Source organism: Podarcis tiliguerta (genome assembly GCF_965153285.1).
Source record: "Podarcis tiliguerta genome assembly, chromosome: 7".
NCBI classification, from domain to species: Eukaryota; Metazoa; Chordata; class Lepidosauria; order Squamata; family Lacertidae; genus Podarcis; species Podarcis tiliguerta.
The window spans coordinates 11,337,175-11,360,951 of record NC_139540.1 but is presented as its reverse complement, the minus strand read 5'-3'; the positions used below and the strand labels follow the sequence as shown (position 1 = coordinate 11,360,951).

Below are 23,777 nucleotides of genomic sequence, written 5' to 3'. Positions count from 1 at the left end.
TGTAGAGGTGAGGAGAGGAAGGGGAAACGAATTAAATGTTCAGTCGCTTAGGGTTTTGATTACGTGAGCCAATGCACGTAAGTCAGGCACCGTGAATCAGATGCCAGTCTCACTTGGAGGTGGGCCTTCGCTTCCGCATTTCATCCTCACAACAGACCTGGGAGGTAGGTTAGGTAGGGATGCCATATTTTGAAGAGCAAAAAAGAGGACACATTTGCCAACTTCTGCTTTTAACTACAGATCCCTGACGACTCTCATTTCAATACCTCTACTATATGTAGGCTATAGAAGCTGTGATATATTGCTGGTGGCAATGTTCTTAACTTTCAACAAAATAATAATAATAATAATAATAATAATAATACATATTTCTCCCTCACTTGCCACATGAAAGTATTTGGGCCCATGTTCCCATCTTTGTGAACACAAGTGTGCACAGAACAATTGATTAAACTGTTGAACAATTGATTAAACTTGACATCTTTCCGCACTGCCTGCAAGACAGAGCTGTTCTGCCTGGCCTTCAGTTTGGACTCAGTCTGACCCTTATGTTTCTCTCCCCTTATGGCTTTGATCTATGGGCTACTATTAAAATGAGGCTGCATTTTAAATTATATTTTAACCTGTATTTTAATTTTTTTTTTAAATTGTCGTTTTACTGGTGTTAGCAGCCCTGAGCCCAGCTCTTGTTGGGGAGGGCATGGTATAAATAAAAATTATTATTATTATTATTAACAACAACATGTACATTCTATTCATTAAAAACAGTGAGTAGTGGGAGTGCAGTGCGACACATGGGGCTTTAAAAATTGTTTTTATTAAATATACAGTGGTACTTTGGTTTACGAACTTAATCCATTCCGGAAGTCCGTTCTTAAATGAAAGAGTTCTTAAACCAAGGCGTGCTTTCCCATAGCAGTGAGGGACTCAATTTACAAATGGAACACACTCGACAGGAAGCGAAACATGTTCTCATTCCAAGGCAAAGTTCACAAACCAAAACACCTACTTTTGCAGCGTTCTTAATCCACGTTGTTCACAAACTAAGCTGTTCTTAAACCAAGGAACCTCTCTCTCTCTCTCTCTCTCTCTCTGTGTGTGTGTGTGTGGACAAAGCTATCAATGACTCCTAGCCATGATGGCTCTGTTCTGCCTCCACAGTCTGAATATCAGTTGCTGGAAACTACAGGAGAGTAGAGTGCTTTTATGCTCGTGTCCTGGCTATGGGTATCCTACAAGCATTTGGTTGGCCAATGTGAGAACAGGATGCTGAAGTAGAAGGGCCATTGACCTGATCCAGCGCATCCTCTTCTTAGGTGATGCCTCACTTATGCAGAGAGGTCGCATTTATGTGGGCACCTGCCATGGCAGGATTGGGGACATGCATGTATAATAACCAGTGTTATATCTGAACATTCCATACCAGCTTTGAAAATACACGTGCTCAGACCACTCTGAGGTTAAAAAAAAGGAATGGGATTGCTTTAAAAACTGCCTGACAAAATATGGTTCCAAAAACAATACTTGGTTGTGCTTAGATTAATCTCACAGATATAATGGGGAAAAACCTGATGTTAATAAATGAATACAGAATATTTGTCACTTTAGTACAGTGGTACCTCTGGTTGCGGACGGGATCTGTTCTGGAGCCCTGTTTGCAACATGAGCAGAGCGCAACCCAAGTCTGCCTGTCTGCGTGTGTGCGGGTCGCAATTCGCCACTTCTGCACATGCGTGTGACGTCACTTTGAGCGTCTGCGCGAGCGGCGAAACCCGGAAGTAACCCTTTCCGGTACTTCCGGGTCGTTGCGGGACGCAACCTGAAAACGCTCAACCTGAAGCAAACGTAACATGAGGTATGACTGTACTGAAGCTGCAAAGAGATGGAGGGAAGTCAACTAATACAGCAGGGATTCAAACTAGTTTTCTGGGACAGAAGAAAGTGACTGTAAAGAAAGGAAGGAAAGAAGGATTACAAATGTATTTATTTCTGAGAACCTGGCTGATAGAATATTCAAACTATTGTTTGTACCCTTTGAACAATTTTGTGTACTGGACTGATTCTTTTTTGTTATTTATTTATTATTTATTTATCACCCCCTTTTTCTTTTTCTTTTTTATATTTTTACTTTTTCTGTAATTTTTATTTTTATTTTTGGATACTTGGATGTAATGTTAAATTCATGCTTTCTATGTATTTTTTTAAAAAATGCAACAAAGATAACTTTAAAAAAGAAAAAAGAAAACACACCTGCTCTGCCCTTGTTTAAACTGAAGTTTACTTGCTGTCCTTTTATTTTTATTTTTTTGCACGGAACAAATACTCATAGCAGATTGATGGGCTGCCTTTTCTTTTAATGCTGTTTTAACGTAACTCTGAAAGCCAGAGCGCAATGAAATTATTGTAAGGGCATATTGTATTCAGCTCCAGAAATCGTTGCTTTTATGTTGCGTCAAGTCTCTGCTCCAGAAGCATCTGATTTATACTAATGCCAAAGACGGCTAATGGAACTCTTTTTTTATGATTGTTATTTCAAATTTGGGACTTAGCAGAACTCATCCTCCAGACATATTGACTATGTGAGATATGTATCTAGGAGAAACCTTATTAGGAGCAAACAGCCTTGGTCATTTCAGGTTTTCCCAAGACAAATTAAGTTAAAGGCATGGCTGCTTAGCGTTCGGATTGGGCCTTGAACAAAAAGGAGAGGAAAAGTGAACTCTTCATAAAGAATTTGGAGGGCAACCAAAATGGTCAAAGGCCTGGAAACGATGCCTTATGAGGAACGGCTAAGGGAGCTGGGCATGTTTAGCCTGGAGAAGAGGAGGTTAAGGGGTGATATGATAGCCATGTTCAAATATATAAAAGGATGTCACATAGAGGAGGGAGAAAGGTTGTTTTCTGCTGCTCCAGAGATGCGGACATGGAGCAATGGATCCAAACTACAAGATTCCACCTAAACATTAGGAAGAACTTCCTGACAGTAAGAGCTGTTCGACAGTGGAATTTGCTGCCAAGGAGTGTGGTGGAGTCTCCTTCTTTGGAGGTCTTTAAGCAGAGGCTTGACAACCATATATCAGGAGTGGTCTGATGGTGGTTCCTGCTTGGCAGGGGGTTGGACTCCATGGCCCTTGTGGTCTCTTCCAACTCTATGATTCTATGATTCTATTCTAATAGCTGGTGGACTATAGCTCAAGAATGGGAAGTGTTCGATGCTTGTTTGCTGTTAATCCCCATTGGTGAGGGTTGCCACCTTTATTCTAGCAAAATACAGGACAGGGTGGGTTGGCTGGGAGACATACCTCCCCCCCCAAAAATCTGGTGCTGAAATGACTTCAAAGCAATCCATTACAATCTACTGCTGCCTATCTGAATGGTCCTTCTGGAATTTGTCACGCACACACATACACATGGGTTTGCAAATCTCTCTGTGTTTGGCTACCCAGAGCTTAAATATATGACCTTTCACACACCTTTCAAAGACATGCATTTGGAGAGAATCCTGAACTTGGCACAGAAAGAGAGAGAAAGAGAGAGAGAGAGAGAGAGAGAGAGAGAGAGAGCTGAAATACAGTGGTACCTGCAGGTCCGTTCTTAACCCGAAACTGTCCTTAACCTGAGGTACCACTTTAGCTAATGGGGCCTCCTACTGCCACCACACAATTTCTCTTCTCATCCTGAAGCCAAGTTCTTAACCTGAGGTATTATTTCTGGGTTAGCGGAGTCTGTAACCTGAAGTGTCTGTAACCTGAAGCATCTGTAACCTGAGGTACCACTGTACAGGACAAAACTGTATCAATACAGGACGTAGCATTTTACATTGAAATACAGGACAATCCTGTTATACAGGATTGTATAGGGTGGAAACTCTATGGCACTGTGGATTACTGTCCCAAGCATTTGCTAACCTTCACTTTCCCTGAGAACACTTTCTGGATCACAGAATGGTTTGTAGGCACAAGGCACAGCTCAGCACCTGAAGCTCAGAGCAGTCTTGAGACTGAAAAATGCCTGGATGGATGATTGCGTAGCACAGTCCTCTTCAACATGCTACCTTCCAGATGTTGTTGGACTACAACTCTCATCATCCTTGATCATGGCTGGGGCTGATTGGTCTTGCAGTCCAACAATATCTGAACTTGGCATGATGATCTAGGAGTCCTGCCTCCCAGCTGCTTTAGGGCTGCCATATGTCAGCTCAACAACAAGAACATGCGTGTGATTTAGAACAGAAAAAACAGCTAGAGGGGAAAATATCAAGAAGACTATCTTCCTAATTGTCCTTAAGCCTAGTGCTTCATCCTTTCCCACAAGAGGGAATGGTCACCATCCATTAGCGCAGGGGCTGCTAATTCTTTTAGGCTCCTGGGCACATTTGGATTTTTGACATTTGGATGCCACTCTCTGGAAGGACAGATCCTGAAGCTGAGGCTCCAATACTTTGGCCACCTCAGGAGAAGAGAAGACTCCCTGGAAAAGACCCTGATGTTGGGAAAGATGGAGGGCACAAGGAGAAGGGGATGACAGAGGACGAGATGGCTGGACAGTGTTCTTGAAGCTACCAGCATGAGTTTGACCAAACTGCGGGAGGCAGTGGAAGACAGGAGTGCCTGGCGTGCTCTGGTCCATGGGGTCACGAAGAGTCGGACATGACTAAACGACTAAACAACAACAACTCTCTGGTCACTTCTCTCCTTTCTCTGCAAGATCAAACCTTCCAAGGGAAAAGAGGGAGAGAGAAAGTGTGTGCACAGATGCACACACTTCCAAGGGATCTGGAAAGATGCTAGATTTAAATAGAATTCACCTGAGTCTTGGCAAGCACATAGATCTGAAACAGGAAGTGGGAAAGAGTGTCAGTCTTCTAACTTCCTCCTTCACCTCTATGCACTTTTCAAGGGAGAGGAAAGCAACCGGCATCACAACTTCATGACCAAAGAGGCAGTGTGTGTGGGTTGTGGGCACCACACCCCTGCCTTAACAAAGTGATGCAATCACAGACACCACTGGGATAAATTACCCTGTCTCTGCTGAACTCAACATCTGGGGCACAGATAACCCCCCCAAATTGTGTCTCACAATAAAGACCATTTATATCCACCTCTGCTTTGGGATTTGATTCATTTGGAATGTGTTGCAATGCTGGGAAAGACAGATGAAGAACTGAGAACCTAGATCAGGACTCGTTTATCCGGCCCACAGTGACCCCAGGCGCTGCGCGGCTACCCACTTCCGGGTCGGAGGAGCACCGGAAATAGCTTTTGCGCATGTACAAGCATTATTTGACCATGAGCAAGCGTTATTTCCGGTTCACATCTGGGTCGGACGAGGCCCGTTCACATGCCCACAAGCTATTTCTGGTGCTCCTCTGACCTGGAAGTGCGCCAGAAATAGCATGTACACACGTGAATGGGCACGCACACCCCCACCCTCTGGCCCGCTGCGCGATCGGCACTGGAGACACCGACCCGAGACGTGGTAAGTTTGTTGACCCCTGACCTAGATTAGAGAGAGAGAAAGAGAGAGAGCGAGAACAAAACTGCATAGAGAAGGATACTTTTTCTCCCTAATCAGTCTTTCTTTAAGGTTAATTAGACATCCAATTATTGAAGGTCATAAAATTCTCCCGGTTGATATTTCATTATTTGCTCCAAATGGCAGCCATTAGTCGGAAGGTAATTGCTAAGGAGCCACTGTGGATATTTTCCACTTTTGGGGAGAATGTGAAATAAAGAATAACCCTTTGCCTTACCTGTTGGCCGTGGTAAAATACAGCAAGCAGAAACATGGCCATGAGGAGCAAGGAGGCTTCCTTTGTCCCCAAAAAGTCTGTGCTAGAAAAAAGGTGGGGGAAAAAAGAAAGAGTAGGAATCGCAAAGGTTCAAATACAAAGAAATAAAATAAAAGACCCACTGTGTAGGGTCCAAGTGCAGGAAAAAGGTTAACCTTTATCACAGTGGAAGCATCTATCTTGAACTAAGGCTGCCAGGGCCAAACCCACTGTCTGCTTAACTGCATAGCGTGAAGTTACATATCTTGCATTATTGCTATTAAAAAGGCAAAGGTAAAGGTACCCCTGCCCGTACGGGCCAGTCTTGACAGACTCTAGGGTTGTGCTCCCATCTCACTCAAAGAGGCCGGGGGCCAGCGCTGTCCGAAGACACTTCCGGGTCACGTGGCCAGTGTGACATCGCTGCTCTGGCGTGCCAGAGCCGCACACGGAAACGCCGTTTACCTTCCCGCTAGTAAGCAGTCCCTATTTATCTACTTGCACCCGGAAGTGCTTTCGAACTGCTAGGTTGGCAGGCGCTGGGACCGAACAACGGGAGCGCACCCCGCCGCGGGGATTCGAACCGCTGACCTTTCGATCGGCAAGCCCTAGGCGCTGAGGCTTTAACCCACAGCGCCACCCACGTCCCTATTATTGCTATTATTAGTTATTAAATTCGTACCCTACTGTCAGGGAACTGCCATCAGTGTCCGAGGGAGAGAGCAAGCTCCAAAGGGATCCCAGAGAGCGTCCCGGGAGTGGGAGGGGCAGCCCATCTTCTGGGGGAGAGAATCAGCGTAGCTCCAGTGGAGAAGGGGGGGGGGAAGATGGGGGAATCGGCAAGGCGATCCCATGACTCCTTGCCGGGGACCAGTGGGGAGAGAAGGGGTCCTCCGCTGCCCACACCCTCCTTGCACAGAAGGCTTCCACGCAGGGAGAATAGGCGAAGACTGGGCATCAAAGAACTTCTTTGCTGGAAGAAGTTTAAGAAACGTCCACTGACGGATTCTGCCAGCGATTGAGACGGTCACGGGCGAGTGGCAGCCCGGACAGGAAAGGTTCACTCAGGCAACCCAGCCAGGCGTTGGGACAAGCTTACGCACGAGCAACCCCTAGAACCATTACACCTACCCTTCATCCAAAGATCACAGGGCAGTCCGCAATATAAAAATACAAAATGAGAATACAAAATGCATAATAAAACAAAACAACAACAGCACCAAACGCAGGGGAGCCCAATTCTTACTGGGAAGGCAGCCTGCGAGGCTGATCTCTTCATTCCCCCACTGTGGCTAGAACAGAGATTCCTGCACAGTGCTGGATTTACATATAAGCTCGACAAGCTATAGCTTAGGGCCCCATTCTCTTGGGGGGTCCCCCAAAAAATTAAAGGAAAAAACCTGAATGTACATTTCCAAAATATAAGATAAAAAACCAATAAAACAAAACCTACATACAGCAACAGTGTTTTGTGTTGTGGAGGCTCCTGTGATATAAGTAATGTGCCCCGCCTGCTAGTCTGCTCCCTAAAATATCACTGGCTTGCTCATTTCTATATATAGGGTGCCTACATTCTGCATGGACTGGTTGCATGGCAACATGGGCGCAAATGGCTTGAGATACCTATGAGGTCCATAAATTACCATATAGCATATATTCAACACAAAAGCAGCAACAATTTGTTGTTGACAAAGGACAGCCGGACATATAAAGCGTCCCATTGCCGTCAGTAGCTTAGGGCCTCATCAAACCTATATCCGGCCATGTTCCTGCACTAGGTATGCCCCACTGGTGCCATTATGTCATTTAATGCTCAAAACCTCTAAGTGGTTTGCATCAAATGTCCTATCAATATTAAAGTAGGGTTACCAGATATTATGTACTGAGGTTCTCACCCTGGGCCAGCAGGGGGATACTGTAGATAGTTTTCACTTAGGTCCACATATGCAAATAAGGGATTGAAAGAGACGTTCAGTGATTGGATAGTTACAGAAAATTGTTACAGTTGCATGGTAGTGGAGCTCTATATGAGCAGGCTGGCTGAACCCTTCAGTTCAGTTCTGTTCCGGCCTGTGAATAAACAAGAGCTGTTTGAAGAATCGCTGTGTCGTCTGATATGTTCACCCACTATTTAACACCAGACGTCTCCATTTCCCCGGGACAGTCCCCATATTTGCGAATAAGTCCCCATACAAATTCCATCCCCGGAATGTCCCCGGATTTCATCTAATGTCCCCGGGAAACGCAGCAGCGGCAGTCTCAGCAGCCCGGAGCAGTTGGCTCTGGCTGTCCTCAGTAGCTGCTCGGAAGTCCCCATATGATGGTGGTGCAGGGGGTCTAAGATGCAGTTTCTGGGCTGCCTCCACCTTCCCTCCGAAAGGCAGTATGAAGCCTTGGTTCCCAGCTGAGGGATCCCTGCCCCCTCCTGCTTGCACACAAGTAGGAATGGGATTGGGGCTTGATATGTACTGAGTTGAATAGGATCCAAAATGCAGTGCTCTGATTGGTCCTAGAACAATAGGATTCAGAATACAGCAGTCTGATTGGTCCTAGAACAATAGGATTCAGAATGCAGCAGTCTGATTGCTCCTAGAACAATAGGATTCAGAATGCAGCAGTCGGTTTGGTCCTAGAACAATAGGCTTCAGAATGCAGCAGTCGGATGGAGCACTGGAGCCACCCAATCCAACTCCAGGTGGAAGTGAATCCACAATCTGATTGGCTTACAGGAGAATCCCAGAATTAGCCAATCACGCGGGGCCCATTGTGTAAATAATGTATATAAAGCAGACATTTCGGGGGAACTTCCATTCCTCACTACTATGAGCTAAATAAAGAGCATGAAAACCGCACTTGACTCTGAGTATATTTCAGGGAGGCATCGCGCTGCCCAAGCCTCATCACTGCCGCTGGTCTCGGCCCTCCTTCTCCACCTTCCCCATGCCTGACCCACTGTGCACTGCTTCCCCACCACCACCACCGAAGAACTCAGGGGCTGCCCAGGCTCATGGAGAAAGGCAATAGAAGCCTTGGAGGGAGGGGAAATGTGGCGGTTGAGGTCAAGGCGACGGTGGCCCCTCTGCCACCGCCATCGCTGCAGCATCAACATCCCGAATGTGGAGTGATTAATTAATTAATTAACTAAAGTGTCCCTGGATTCATTGAAAAAAAATCTGGTAAAGGTAAAGGGACCCCTGACCATTAGGTCCAGTCGTGACCGACTCTGGGGTTGCGGCGCTCATCTTGCTTTATTGGCTAAGGGAGCCGGCATACAGCTTTTGGGTCATCTGGCCAGCATGACTAAGCCGCTTCTGGCGAACCAGAGCAGCGCAAGGAAACGCCGTTTACCTTCCGGTTGGAGCGGTATCTACTTGCACTTTGACATGCTTTTGAACTGCTAGGTGGGCAGGAACAGGGACCGAGCAACGGGAGCTCACCCCGTCGCAGGGATTTGATCCGCCGACCTTCTGATCGGCAAGTCCTAGGCTCTGTGGTTTAACCCACAGCGCCACCCACGTCCCACGGATTCACTGAAAAAAAATCTGGTAACCTTATATTAAAGGCCCCAGGTAGTTCCATGCAGGACTCTACAATTCTTGTGCATGAGTGTTTCATTGACAGTCACACTCCAACATGGGTTTTGTAGTCTTCAGTTCCTCAGGAGGCTGTGTTTGTGAGGCTCCTACCTGTGAGAGGGGTAGGGGAGTAAGGATTGCAGGGGGATGTGAACAGATAAGCCTCCCCTTCCTACACATTGCCTTCCCAATAAGAATTGGGTTCCCTTCTGCTTGTGATTATTTCAGGAAAAGCAAGGCCTGAAGCTGCCTGCTACATAATTAAGGCAATTTCTTGTTCTGCCCTCACTTTTCTGCGTTCAGAAAAGTGAGAGAGGGAGGACAATACAGCTTTAGCTTCTCTCAGACATTCACACCTGATGCCTGCAGCCCATCCTCATTTCCATGCGACAGCCTAGCCGGCAACTGACAAGAGAGCTGCATTTTTTGACAGTAATAGGAGTAAAAGATTGACACCTCAAACCATCCGTGGTATTGCTTTCCTATTTGTGGATCCATAATAAGGACACCCTTTTTCATTTCTGATGAATCCGTTTTCCAGCTGATGAGATATTCCCAGCACCACTAAGGAATTATCTTGTCTAGATATGAGATGACTCGGGTAAGGCTCTCTATTTCTCAAGGCTATTTTTACTTTCGTTATTTGAAGAAATGAAAGGATGTTGTGTAAGGATCTGTTTATATACCCAGCAGAAATGGCAAAGCTTTTCCCCCCGCCCTTCAGCAGCACTTCAGTCAGCACAATATGTTCACGAGTGCTGGAGAGGGTCAGGGGGAAGAAGAGGGTATTCCAGGCTTGAAAAGACCCTAGTAGAGAAAATCCCTGAGTGTAGAAAGCTAGCTTACCAGGGATAAACCCAAGTTGAGCCCTTCTCCCTGACATGCTAGATTTCCAATAGCAGGAAGTTTGGGGCAAGGGAAGCAGTCAAAGTGAGGGCTTCCCACCTTGATAGTCTGCAGTAGTTTCCTCAAGAAAAGTTGAATGTAGAAAGTAGTGCTAGGGACAATGGGAAAAGTAAAAAAAACCTAAGGAATGTATAGTCATGGACCAAAAAATAAATGAATCATGCAATATGAAAAAGAGACATCTCAGAAAGAAGAAAATTGCTTTCCCCCCAAGCCCCCCAAATTCTATATTTTATTTTATTTTATTTTATTTTATTTTATTTTATTATTTATTTTATTTTGGAGGTGGGGAGCAAATCTAGTCCAACATACTTACAAGATTGTTACTGTCTTGATGAATACTTTATGTAATTAGTAACATATTGGGGAGGTTTGCTCCTAACGCCATCCATTTACATGGAGCTTTGATCTGACACAGCAAAACAAATTTTAAGTTTCTTAAGCCAGGAGGCTCAACTCCTGATTGAAATCCACTGCAAAGTGTAAATATTCCCAAGCACGACTTGCATGTTGTTCCCCAAATTTGTTGCAGATCCCCCAATTCCGCTTTCAAAAGTTGGGAGCCAAACTCACACCAAGGTACAAAGGCCTGTTCTTGTCTCTATTGCAAAGTTCGCTGCCCAAACTGTACCGTATACTGAAACATAGGAAACTATCTTAAACCAAGTCATCCCATAGGTCCATCTAGTTCAGTACTGTTTACATGGACAGGCAGCAGCTCTGAAGCTTTTGCAGCTCTAACTGGACATGCCAGGGATTGAACCCAGGACATTCTGCATTCAAATCCTGTGCTCCGGTGCGTTATGGAGTGAAATAAAAAATTTAAGGTCATATATATATATATATATATATATATATATATTTGCTTTCGTAGATTTTCACGGGTACAGGAATGCAGGTTTTGGTGTCCTCGGGTGTCTTCCCGTGTAAAAGTTGGGGTGTCTAGGCGACGTTTCGACGAGGTCTCACTCGTCATCTTCAGGCTGGTGCTTTCGGCTTCTTGTTACTGGATATATGTTCATAAATGTACCAAGCAAACACATACATAAATATATAAACCACATGTCTGAAGCAGCACAGGAAAACAGTCCTGAAACCATTTTGACTTCCAAACTGACCAAATGATTTCTCTGCAAGGTGAAGGGAAATGGAAAAGCCTCCCCACTGTCTTTTCATTCACAAATCCTGTCTTAAGGGTATGTCTGTGTATGAATAGGGTGAGCCTGTGACCTGTATTTATCATTACAAAAGACTGGCCAGGCTCCCCAGGGTATCCAATCAAGTAAGCATTAACAGGTAACCTGCCAGACAGGAGGTAAACAATGCACTCAGATTTCTGTTGTAGACCGCCCTTTCTGTGATGTAGGTATGATGTGTCTGGGGGGTGGTCTTGAGCTACACTCCTTCTGTGATGTATGTATGATATTTCTGGGGGTGGTCTTGGACTCCAGACCTGGCAATTTAAAATGTCTATATAAGGGTGGGCACACCTTGGTTCAGGGTCCTCCTCTTGTGTGTGAAGGGGACACCCTGTTGCAACAGTTCAATAAAGATGAGGCTTACGAGCTGCTTTGCTTCTCAATATTCTCTAGTTGGCCTCTGTTGTTTTCTCCGACCGATGGAGAACCTTCAAAGGACTCTATAAGGGCTCTTGTGTCCCCCATAAGGGCAGATTTTAGTTTATTATAGAAGGAAGAGGGGTAATTCAATGTCATCAAATATCCCGGCTGCAGGCGTTTAAAGCTGCGTTAAACACTTACTCTCCATTGTGATTGATGTCGTCGTATCGCAGGAACAGCGAAGCGTAAATGGTCTCTGTCAGGAAGCAGTAGATGGCAATCATAATGAGCAGCACCGCGAGCTTGAGGACGGAATTGAGACGGAGGAAGACGGCGCAGGTCACCATCGCCAGGATTCCGGTGAAGACAAAATACTTTGGAAAGGAGATTGGGATAGGAATTCATTTCGGCTTCCAGGGACCAAAGGCTTTAAATATTGGGGGCACACTGCTTTTGCTTTCTCTTTCGCAGAGTGCATCAGATCACCTGCCCGCCGTCCCTCTGTTCCGGTTGACCTTACTTTGCCTGTCATGGGGTCATCTGCCTTGCGGCAGGGGCCTAGTAGGAATTTTGCCATTTGGCTGATTGGCTAATGTCACTTGGTTTTTGCCTACTACTTAGCAATTCGTCACAACTTGTAAGGTTGCGGTTAGGCATTGGTTATAAAAATTGCTGGTGGTGGAGGGGTAAGGATAGGCTGTGCCTGCCCCTTCAATTGCGCTGAAGGGAATTCCGTTAAAGGAATCCTGGGGCTTGCCACGATTTCGTCCAATCCCTGAAATGGGACCAGGGCCGGCAAGCCTTGGGGAGCTGGTTGGGTGAGCGGTGAGGGACTGACGCTCAGCTCAACTGATCCCCAACATTCTCTTTCCCTTCACTGGCTTCCGATGGAGTTCGGATAGTCAGTTCTGTCCCAGGCGGGAGGACAGATAGTCATAACCAATGTCTAAGCAACCACTCACAGATTTTGTATTTTAATAAAGTTGTGGCCAAAATAGTGCCCCAAAACCTTAAACTTAAATTACGTGTGATGTGTGAATTATTTGAGGGGTGGCTTGGGGACCTCCACACAAAACAAGAACAACCAATGTGATCGAGTTAGATGTAGCTCAATGAGTAGCAACAGCTCTCCAGGATTTTTAGCCAGGGGGCGCATTTCCTAGTCCTATCTGAGATGTTCTACATGCAAAGTGGTCGCTGACTTCAGTGACCAGGGGGTGGGGTGGGGGGAGGCCTTGGCAGTGACAGTCTCTATTGCATAAGCACTCTCTTGCAGAGCCTTCGAATGGGAAGGTTAGTTGTGAATAAATGTGCTGCCTTTCTAAAACAGTCTGCTCAGAATTACCTCTGGGTAGGAGCAAAGGTCCGTCAAATACACAGAAGAGTTGAAAGTCTGGTTCTTAAAGGGCATCGGTTTGTCAAAATCACACCATAGCTGCGGACACAGAAGGAGAAGAATTTTTATTGCAAAAAATCAGGTCATTTATGCGTCAACCATATGAGAGTGATTAAATACTGGCTTTGGGTAACATCTGATGTTAGAGTAGACTCACTCAAATCAATGGTTCAACATTGACAAGGGATATTACCTTGTGTGTGTATGTGTATTTTAGTCGATAGGTCCCTTTTCTGCCTATCAAAAATCCCTCAAAGTAGCTTAAAAGGTAAAGATAAAGGGACCCCTGACCATTAGGTCCAGTCGTGACCGACTCTGGGGTTGCGGTGCTCATCTCGCTTTATTGGCCAAGGGAGCTGGTGTACAGCTTCTGGGTCAGGTGGCCAGCATGACTAAGCCACTTCTGGCGAACCAGAGCAGCACACGGAAACACTGTTTATCTTCCCACCAGAGCGGTACCTATTTATCTACTTGCACTTGACGTGCTTTCAAACTGCTAGGTGGGCAGGAGCAGGGACTGAGCAACGGGAGCTCACCCCGTCGCGGGGATTCGAACTGCCAACCTTCTGATCGGCAAGTCCTAGGCTCTGTGGTTTAACCCAGAGCGCCACCCGCGTCCTCAACAAAATAGCTTACAACAGAATAATAAGAAATTAAGAAAATAATGAAGCATCACTAGCAAATCTCACTGATAAGATTAAAAATATTAAAATGGCAGGTAAAATGAAAATTCTCATAAGGTTTTGGGCAGAAGGAAGGTGCAGGACATGCCAAGAACAAGCCTCCCTGCTTGGAAGGGTAACGAATCAGAATTGGCGTGGGAAGAGAATTAAAGGATTATTATAATATCACTATTACAATTAATTTATTAATTGCCTTCTACACCAACATTTCAAGGTGATTACCATGAGTGTTAATTTCTTGGGGTTCCAGTTTTGTCTTAACTGTATCCGCTGGTTTTGTTGTCTTCAACTGTTTTTAATTATTTTATGTGTAACAAACCCTTTTATCCAGGGAGACTCTGTTTGGTTGGTGGAGCTAAGCCTATACAGTGGTACCTTGGTTTACAACCATAATCTGTTCCAGAGGTCCGGCTGTAAACCAAAACAGGTTGTAACCCAAGGCATGCTTGCGCCAATGGGGCCTCCCTCCCAAAATTGGTTGTAATAATAAAAAAGAGGATTGCAGTCCAAAAAAAGGGACATACACTTCTGGGTTTGACGTGGTTGTAATCCAAAACAGTTGTAATCCAAAGCAATTGCAAACCAAAATACCGCTGTATGGCTTACCTAAAACTTGGAGAACCTCCGGAACCAAACAGTGAGAACCAATTTCCTGGTCATGAACAGTTTAGATGTCTGAGAAACAGGAACGTGTCGAAGAATTAAGGCTCTTTGCTAATTCAGTCAAATCTGATTTGGGCTATATTTATACATCTTAGTCTATTGGAAGCTAAATTATCACAGCTGACTATATGTAGTTGGAAGATAGATTGGTACTTTATTTGCATTAGCCACTAGACATAGCAATAAGATAAAATATACCAGGGATAGAGCTAAGCAGTTAGCTGTACAAAATACATTTTTTTTTTAATTATAAAAAAGGTAAAGGACCCCCGGACGGTTCAGTCCAGTCAAAGGCGACTATGGGGTGCGGAGCTCATCTTGCTTTCAGGCCGAGGGAGCCGGCATTTGTCCGCAAACAGCTTTCCAGGTCATGTGGCCAGCATGACTAAACCACTTCTGGTGCAATGGGACACCGTGATGGAAGCCAGAGCACATGGAAATGCCGCTTACCCTCCCACCACAGCAATACCTATTTATCTACTTGCACTGGCGTGCTTTTAAACTGCTAGGTTGGCAGGAGCTGGGACAGGGCAACGGGAGCTCATCCTGTCACGGGGATTTAAAACGCCAACCTTCTGATCAGCAAGCCCAAGAGGCTCAGTGGTTTAGACCACCCGCTTCCCTACAAAATACTTTTATATCAGTACAAATGACAGAATTCATACACGTTCCTTCAGCTGCAGATCAGACATGAGAGCCAATAGGTTTTCTTTTGATTTCTTTTCTTAAAAAGAAAATGTTAGAAAGTTAATCAAATAATAGATCTTATTCTAACTGCCCCTGCTAAAAAATTTGCAGTTTTTGCTGTTGCTTGGTTATCTTAATCTGCCAAAAGAAAGCTCAAGTGACCTGATATGAATAGTAGAAGAGGGGTAGGTAATAACCTCACTCCTCAAATCTTTATAAAGAGTACAGTCTAGCAGTACACGAGCTACTGATTTGATACTGCCATCTCCACACGGACATGAACTGTTTTCAGTGGAATTCTTTTTTAATTCAGCCCTCCAGTATGAGTCTATATGTAGCCGGAAATAGCAACATATACTGAGCAGAATAAAGCAAGAGGATTTTCTTTTTCTTTAAAAAAAGATTATCTTCACAAGGGACAAATCAGGCTCCATGTAATCCCGCACTACAGCAGACTGATTTCCCCTGATATTCGACAGCTCTGACTTGTCTCTGTGACAACATTAAAATCCTCCCTTGTATACATGCATTAGAAGCGCCTGTGGCTGAAAAACAAAACAAAAACCTATCCGTTGAAATAATTCATAAATCTTCTTCCTCTCCCCCAGCCTTGCCCTCTGCCCATCTTCAGACCCTTCCCGACCCCCTTGGGGGCTTACGATGTTGATGATGGCTCCCAGGAAATTAATCATAATCGAGGCAAAGATGATGACGTTCCGGGCCAAGTAAGTCTCATTGATCCAGCAGCACGTTTTCCGGAGCACGAGAGGCAAGCATTTATAATCCTCCGCGGTTGTGATTAAGACGAGAGCCGAGTGCAGCATAATCAGGATGGAGAACTGGACGATCATGGGTACCATCCTGAGGAAGGGGAGGAAAAAGAGGATATCGTGAGAATCCATGACTTGAAAGAGGAATAATAAAATAATATTTTTTTAAAATTTATATCCCACCCTCCCCAGCCAAAGCCGGGCTCAGAGCGGCTAACAACAATAAAAGTAACACAACATTCTAAAATCAATTCATTTTAAAATCAATTCAAAATCAAATTCATGGCAACCATTGGGCTAGAGTTTTGTGAGGATTACCAGAGGAGGGGGTCAGACTGTGCCTTGGCCAAAGGCCTGGTGGAACAGCTCTGTCTTGCAGGCTCTGTGGAAAGATGACAAGTCCCGCAGGGCCCTAGTCTCTTGTGACAGAGCGTTCCACCAGATCGGGGCCATGGCCGAAAAAGCCCTGGCTCTGGTCGAGGCCAGCCTAGCCTCCCTGTGGCCCGGGACCTCCAAGGTGTTTTTGTTTGAAGATCGTAAGGTCCTCCGTGGGACATACCAGGAGAGTCGGTCCCATAGGTACGAGGGTCCTAGGCCGTATAGGGCTTTGAAGGTTAAAACCAGCACCTTAAACCTGATCCTGTACTCCACCGGGAGCCAGTGCATCTGGTATAGCACCGGGTGAATGTGATCCCACGGCAAGGACCCTGTAAGGAGTCTCGCCGCGGCATTCTGCACCCACTGGAGTTTCTGGTTCAGTCTCAAGGGCAGCCCCATGTAGAGTGAGTTACAATAATCAAGTCTGGAGTTGACCGTCACGTGGATCACAGTGGCTAGGTCAGGGCGAGAGAGATAAGGAGCCAACTGCTTAGCTTGGAGGAGATGAAAAAATGCCGCCTTTGTTATAACTGCAATCTGCACCTCCATGGAAAGGAAGGTGTCAAAGATTACACCCAAACTCTTAACGGACGCTGCTGGCACTAATTGAGCCCCCGCAAGAGATGGGAGTTGCGCCCCCCCCCCCCCAATCCCATATCATCCCAACCCAGCCAGAGGACCTTTGTCTTCGAAGGATTTAACTTCAACCGGCTCCCATGTAACCATCCAGCCCCAGCTTCCAAACATCTGATCAGTGTGAGTGTGTCTGGGGCCGAGTCAGGATGGCCATCCATCAACAGATAGAGTTGGGTGTCATCAGCATACTGATGGCAGCCCAACCCAAAACTCCGGACAAGCTGGGCGAGGGGGCGCAGAAAGATGTTGAGAAGGAGAAGAAGAGTGCTTGGAGGACACAATTTTGGGATATGTGGGAGCAGGGAGTTCAAGGGAGCACGCGAGGCAAAAGCTGGAAGAGGGATAGGGAAGAGGGTGGAGGGCAGAGGAAAATAGCTTGGCGGGAATAAGAATTTAAGGAGAGTTTGCTGGATCAGGCCAATGACCCATCTGGCCCAGTATCCTCACAGAGGCCAACCAGATGACTGGGGAAACCTGGAAGCTGGACACAAGCATAACTGTACTCTGGCCACCTCTGATTCCCAGCAACTTGTATTTGGAGGAACTGGTTTAGGATAGTGGTTCTCAATTGGTGTGGGACTTGACATCTTTCTGCAGGGCCTGCAAGACAGAGCTGTTCCGCCTGGCCTTTGGTTTGGACTCAGTCTGACCCTTATGTTTCCCCTCCCCTTATGGTTTTGATTTATGGGCTACTATTAAAATGAGGCTGCATTTTAAAATGTATTTTAACCCGTATTTTAATAAACTGGTTTTGTTTGTTTGTTTGTTTCCCACCCACATTATGTTTAATTGTAATTTTAATTGATGTTAGCCGTCCTGAGCCCGGTTCTGGCCAGGGAGGGCGGGGAATAATAATAATAATAATAATAATAATAATAATAATAATAATAATAATAATAATAATAATTTATTACTTATACCCTGGCCTCCCCAGCTACTCTGGGGATTTTGTAACAAAATGTGGGGTAATGCAATACCCTTGAAACTGGGGGGGGGGGGGGCAGGCGATGGTCGACCTCCGTTCCCCCATTCTCCATAAGCTAATGCCTAACCACCAAACCTTAAAAAGTTGTGACGATTGCGAAGAGGTAGACAAAAACCAAGTGGCCTGTGCCAATTTCCCAAATGGAAAAAAATCCTACTCAAGACGGGCAACCAACCGAAGTCCAAAGCAAGGCCAAAGAACACTTAAATTAAAGGGAGGGTGGGCGGGTGTTCGACAGCGCAAAGCAAGTGATTGGCACATGTCGCGCTGCCGTTTTTATACTTTCCCCCACAATCACCCTTCAAAATGATTGGGCAATAGCCCCGGGTGACTGTGGTGCCACCGCGGCGTAAGCGTGATAGCTCTACCCACACCAGGGTGGGGAGGGGAACCAGGTTAGGGGCCTCCCCGCAACCAGGACCATCTATTAAGATGATCCCATTTGTAGCTCTGTGAATGGACGGATGGGAATCTCCTAACAACTCCCATCACCCTTAACAAATTACATTTCCCAGGATGCTTTGGGGAAGCCATGACCGTTTAAAATGGAAAGATGCTCCTTCAAATGTACTGTGCAATATGAGGCCTAAAACTATTCAGATGGCTGCCTGCAATATCGTTCAAGAGAGGTTTCTGCCTTTACCTCGAAGAAGGAAGCAAGCTTTGGATCGCCGTGATAAAGATGAGGACCATGAACGCACACACCAAATTCGACTTGAACACTTCGTCCCTCATTTGGGAATACTGAAATAGAAAAGGGAACACAGGGGGGAAAGAAATAACTTTAGTCTGCTTTGACAGCTCTGCGAAGAGAGCAAGACAGCTTTGCGAGGCTTCTGGGAAATTAGCAAGGCGATCCGGTAAATTAATTAGCTTCCTAGGGTGAGATTTTTTTTTTTTAAATAGGAGTTATATATATAGAAAAATCCCCTCAGAAGAAATATGCAGTGGAGGAGATTGTAAATCACCCTCACCAGGGAAGCAAAAGCCGACCGCTCCATCTTGCAATGAACTTTTCCTCGCCTGCTTTTTTCTTTTCATATAATGAGTCACATTAAAGAAGTTTTTTGAAAAGGTAACTTCTGCCACTTAAGCCAGAGGAAGATTGTTATGTACCGAGTTGAATAGGATCCAAACTGCAGCAGTCTGATTGGTCCTAGAACAATAGGATCCAAATGCAGCAGTCTGATTGGTCCTAGAACAATAGGATTCAGAATGCAGCAGTCTGATTGGTCCTAGAACAATAGGATTCAGAATGCAGCAGTCTGATTGGTCCTAGAACAATGCAGCAGTATGATCAGTTGGCAGGAACCACCCAATCATGCTCCAGATAGAAGTGAATCCACAACCTGATTGGCTTACAGTAGAATTCCGGAATTAGCCAATCATGTGCAGCCCATTGTGTAAATAATGTATATAAGGCAGATACTTTGAGGGGACATTCATTCATTCCTCCTCACCACTATGAGCTGAATAAAGAGCATGAAATCACTTTGCGACTCTGAGTATATTTCAAAGATGCTGCAGCCAAAAGGTTGGGATTGATGGATTGAACACAAAATGAGCAGCGAGGAAGGAATCCATTTGGTGAGATATCTAGAGAGCAGAGGGGAGTATGTGTTTGAGCTTACATGATGCAGCCACCACGCACTGGAATCCAGGGAGCTCAGGATTGAACCTTCTGCATGTAAAGCATGTGTTTGACCTGTTCTTTCAGAAGATAGGTAGTGCTAGAGCGCCAGAGGTGATTCACTCCAACAGGTAAAGGGGGCTTATCAGGTCTGCATTTAGGTTTGATGAGGCCCTAAGCTACTGAAGGTAATGGGGCCCTTTATATGTCCAGCTGTCCTTTGTTAACAACAAATCGTCACTGCTTTTTGTGTGAAGAATATATACCAAATGGTAATTTATGGACCTAATAGATATCTAAAGCCATTTACACATGCAGAATGTAGGCACCCTATATATAAAAATGAACAAACCAGTGATATTTTAGGGAGCAGGCTAGCAGGCGGGGCCCATTACTTACATCATAGGAGCCTACACAACACAAAACACTGTTGCTGTATGTAGGTTTTATTTTATTTGCTTTTTATCTTATATTTTGGAAATGTACATCCAGGTTTTTTCCTTTAAATTTTGTGGGGGGGCCCCAGGAGAGTGGGGACCTAAGATATACCGTATTTTTTGTTCTATAAGACTCACTTTTTCCCTCCTAAAAAGTAAGGAGAAATGTGTGTGCATCTTATGGAGTGAATGCAGGCTGTGCAGCTATCCCAGAAGCCAGAACAGCAAGAGGGATCGCTGCTTTCGCTGTGCAGTGATCCCTCTTGTTGTTCTGGCTTCTGAGATTCAGAATATATTTTTTCTTGTTTTCCTCCTCCAAAAACTAGGTGCGTCTTATGGTCTGGTGCGTCTTATAGAGCGAAAAATACGGTAGCTTGTTTAGCTTATACATAAATCCAGTACTGGTACTCTTTTCTATGATCGAGCTGCCTGACTTGAACACTAGGCAAGCTCACGACCTGACGGCAGCTGCGACTGATCTGGAAGTCCTCTGCTCTGGACTTCTATAACTTACATTTCATGTTGGGTCACACTATCCCAGCTGGACCCAGTCTTGGGAAAATAGCTTTTTAACTATTCAGCTGTGAGCTGAATTAGGCCTGCCAGGCATCCTACCAGGCTGTTTCGGTTGAGCGAGACCCACCTGCCCCACACCTGAGGCCAAAGGGGGTTGACAAACAGCTGATAGCTGTGACAAAGTGCCACAGGTGGAACTATGCACGCCCTGACCACCTCGGGAGGTTGTGGACTCTCCTTCCTTGGAGGTTTTGAAGCAGAGGTTGGATGGCCATCTGTCATGGTTGGCTTAGCTGAGATTCCTCCATTGCAGGGAGTCAAACGAGATGACTCTTGTGGTCCCTTCCAACTCGACCATTCTATGATCAGTTGATTGCCGGGGCTTGCATCTTCGACACTTTGCGAGCCCCAAAGATCAACTGATCATGTGCACGGACGAAAGTGGGTCACTTGATGTCATTGTGATATCCAGCGACTGACAGGTGGACAGCTCCACCCATCTCTCAAACTTGGGCCATGGGGGAGGTAAGGATGTAGAACTCTAAGGCCTTTTCAGAAAGACAGCCCAGGCCTGGAAGCAGGAACAGCTGGGTTGGTGTTGTGTACTAGGTGTGTTATTTGCTCCTCAGCCTCAGGGCTGAGGCTTGGACAGGTTCTGGTCCTACTGGATTGGACTGGAGTACACCTATGTTAAAATTTCTGTTTCCAACATTGGTTTGGATCCAGATATGAATCCTCTTCAGAAGCTCATCTGTGCAAGTTAAATCGTGGTATCTCCACCCCTCATCCCTGCCACCTTCTCTGTGTTCATCAGGGATGGTCTACAGAGGTTCCAAAACATCTAGGAGCCTCCACAAGTGCAGAATCTTACCCTGCAGTACTTTTGAGTATACGGAGGGTGTGGGGATGAGGGGTCAGAATGTGCACATTCATGTACACTCTCCCTTCCTTGCACCTCAATATAATCCCTCTAAATGATTGTGTTTTATAGGGCTATAGGTACAAATAATGCATGACTTGAGACCAGCTTCTTACATTGATGTCTAGGGGACCTAGATTACTCTGGATTCAACTCACTGTTGAATTATTTACTTATCAAAACTATCTAGGTGATATACAATATCTAGAAAACATGGAAAAGATGGAAAACACGGATCCATATCAGAAACACCCTTCAAAACCAGAACAGAACTGTCATTAAATCTCAAGTCAGGGCACGAACAGAAGAAGGATTGTTAGCTCAGTGGTAAAACATTGGCTTTGCATGCAGAAGCTCTGCAGGTTCCATTCCTGGCATATCCAGGTTGGGCTAGGAATATCTGCAGTCTAAAACCCTGGAGAGCCACTGATAGTCAGTGCGGTAGGCAACACTAAGCCCCATGGACCAATGGTTTGACCTTTCTATGCTTCTAAATACCTCTTGTGCTTGTCAACTGGCTTTCAGTATGATGCCACTTATGAATGTGAAGCTTTTGTCTAACTATCGTGGTGACCAAACCATCATGAACCTGTCCAAAGGTCCTCCTCCTGCCCAAGGCATCTCAACTACTGGTAATTTCCATGCCTTGTGGCAATGAATTCAATACATTAACCATGTGTTATGTGCAATGCTTCTTTTCATCTCTCCTAAACCTACTGATGCAATAAGTTGCACCAGATGACCCTACAGTTGTGATACACCACTTTCATCAACATCAAAAAAGGGTACAAAGGAGGCGGCGGATTTGCATAACATTTTGAAATAATTAGCATAAGTTAAATACAAGTACAATGAGTGGTATCCAACTTGCACGCCCCATCAGTGCAATGGGATTTCCCCTCCTCTTCTGCACTCTGTTCCTTCCCCCAATCTGCTCTGGAGGGCTGGGGGAACCCCCAGAACAGATTTAGGGGTGGGGTGAGGAGAGGGTGAGAATTCTGTTGGGCAAGCAGAAATCCTTGCTAGCGATGGATACAACCCATTCACCAAGTGGGGAAGGCTACACCCAAGTGATGAGTGTCTCTATTCACTCCATCTTCCACATGCTATTGATGGGCAACTCTCCCGCTTTGTGTTCTTTATCTATAAAATAGTTATGGACCTTCAAATAGAGGATGCTTTCGAGAAACAATTGTTCCCAGTAGGATACGTGGGTACCCGACGCAACACTCTAAATGTTCTGAGAGATGGATGGGTGATATCTGCACCTACTATCTGTACATCATTCATAATTCTACAATAAAATCTCTGGCACATCATAATCCTACCCAGTGTTTAAATTGCAAACTGCCTTGGGTACCTTCACAGGAAGGTAGTATATAAAGACAATAGATATAGAATCTATAAATATTCAGAAGATGGTTGTTTATGAATGATTATTAGGACAACAACAAAACAACAACAAAAACCCATCGCTGTTTGGAAATTAATCGTGTTAACATACCCCAAACACACTGAATGATGACCTCTGTTTTATTGGCAGCTGCTATGCTGGAATGGGAAAATCTCTAGGATCCCAAGGTGTAAGGAAATGAGAGGTCTGTCAAATAATAAAGTTCAGCCAACTAACTAGAGCCAGTACATGAAGGGACAGCCATAAAATTAGACAGAAATCTAATCTTATGGCTGAGTGGAAACCTTATGTCGACCTTTGGAGGGCCAGACATAATTTTAATAGCAATTGTTTTGCTGCACTGTAATACACTGGGTGGCGCTGTGGGTTAAACCACAGAGCCTAGGGCTTGCCGATCAGAAGGTTGGCGGTTCTAATCCCCACAATGGGGTGAGCTCTCGTTGCTCGGTCCCTGCTCCTGCCAACCTAGCAGTTCAAAAGCGTGTCAAAGTGCAAGTAGATAAATAGGTACTGCTCCGGTGGGAAGGTAAATGGTGTTTCTGTGCACTGCTCTGGTTCGCCAGAAGCGGCTTAGTCATGCTGACCACATGACTCGGAAGCTGTACGCCGGCTCCCTCGGCCAATAAAGCGAGATGAGCGCCGCAACCCCAGAGTCGGCCACGACTGGACCTAATGGTCAGGGGTCCCTTTACCTTTACCTTTACCTAGTCTGAGAGTGAAGGGAGAAGCCAGCTCCCATCCTCTCTGAACAATGGTTGTGCAGGCTAGGGTGAATAACCAGGAATCATGGGAACTGTTGTCCAACAACCTCTAGAGCAGCCTTTCTCAACCTGTGGGTCCCCAGATGTTGTTG

General features: G+C 45.4%; 1 protein-coding gene and 1 long non-coding RNA gene across 3 annotated transcripts in view; both read right to left on the bottom strand.

Annotated features, from left to right (window-relative positions):
• The window catches only part of LOC310682281, a 430,308-nt gene that overhangs the window by 98,875 nt on the left and 307,656 nt on the right, over positions 1–23,777 (bottom strand). The window lies entirely within an intron of this gene.
• Positions 1–23,777, bottom strand: part of ADCY8 (adenylate cyclase 8) — a 127,040-nt gene that overhangs the window by 18,487 nt on the left and 84,776 nt on the right. For both annotated transcript variants that reach the window (XM_083450415.1, XM_083450416.1), the window contains 5 exons: positions 18,652–18,752; positions 15,899–16,100; positions 13,156–13,245; positions 12,012–12,184; positions 5,753–5,834 (listed from right to left, as the gene is read on the bottom strand). In XM_083450415.1, the coding sequence (XP_083306541.1) occupies positions 5,753–5,834; positions 12,012–12,184; positions 13,156–13,245; positions 15,899–16,100; positions 18,652–18,752 (648 nt within the window). The remainder of the gene's footprint in view (positions 1–5,752; positions 5,835–12,011; positions 12,185–13,155; positions 13,246–15,898; positions 16,101–18,651; positions 18,753–23,777) is intronic.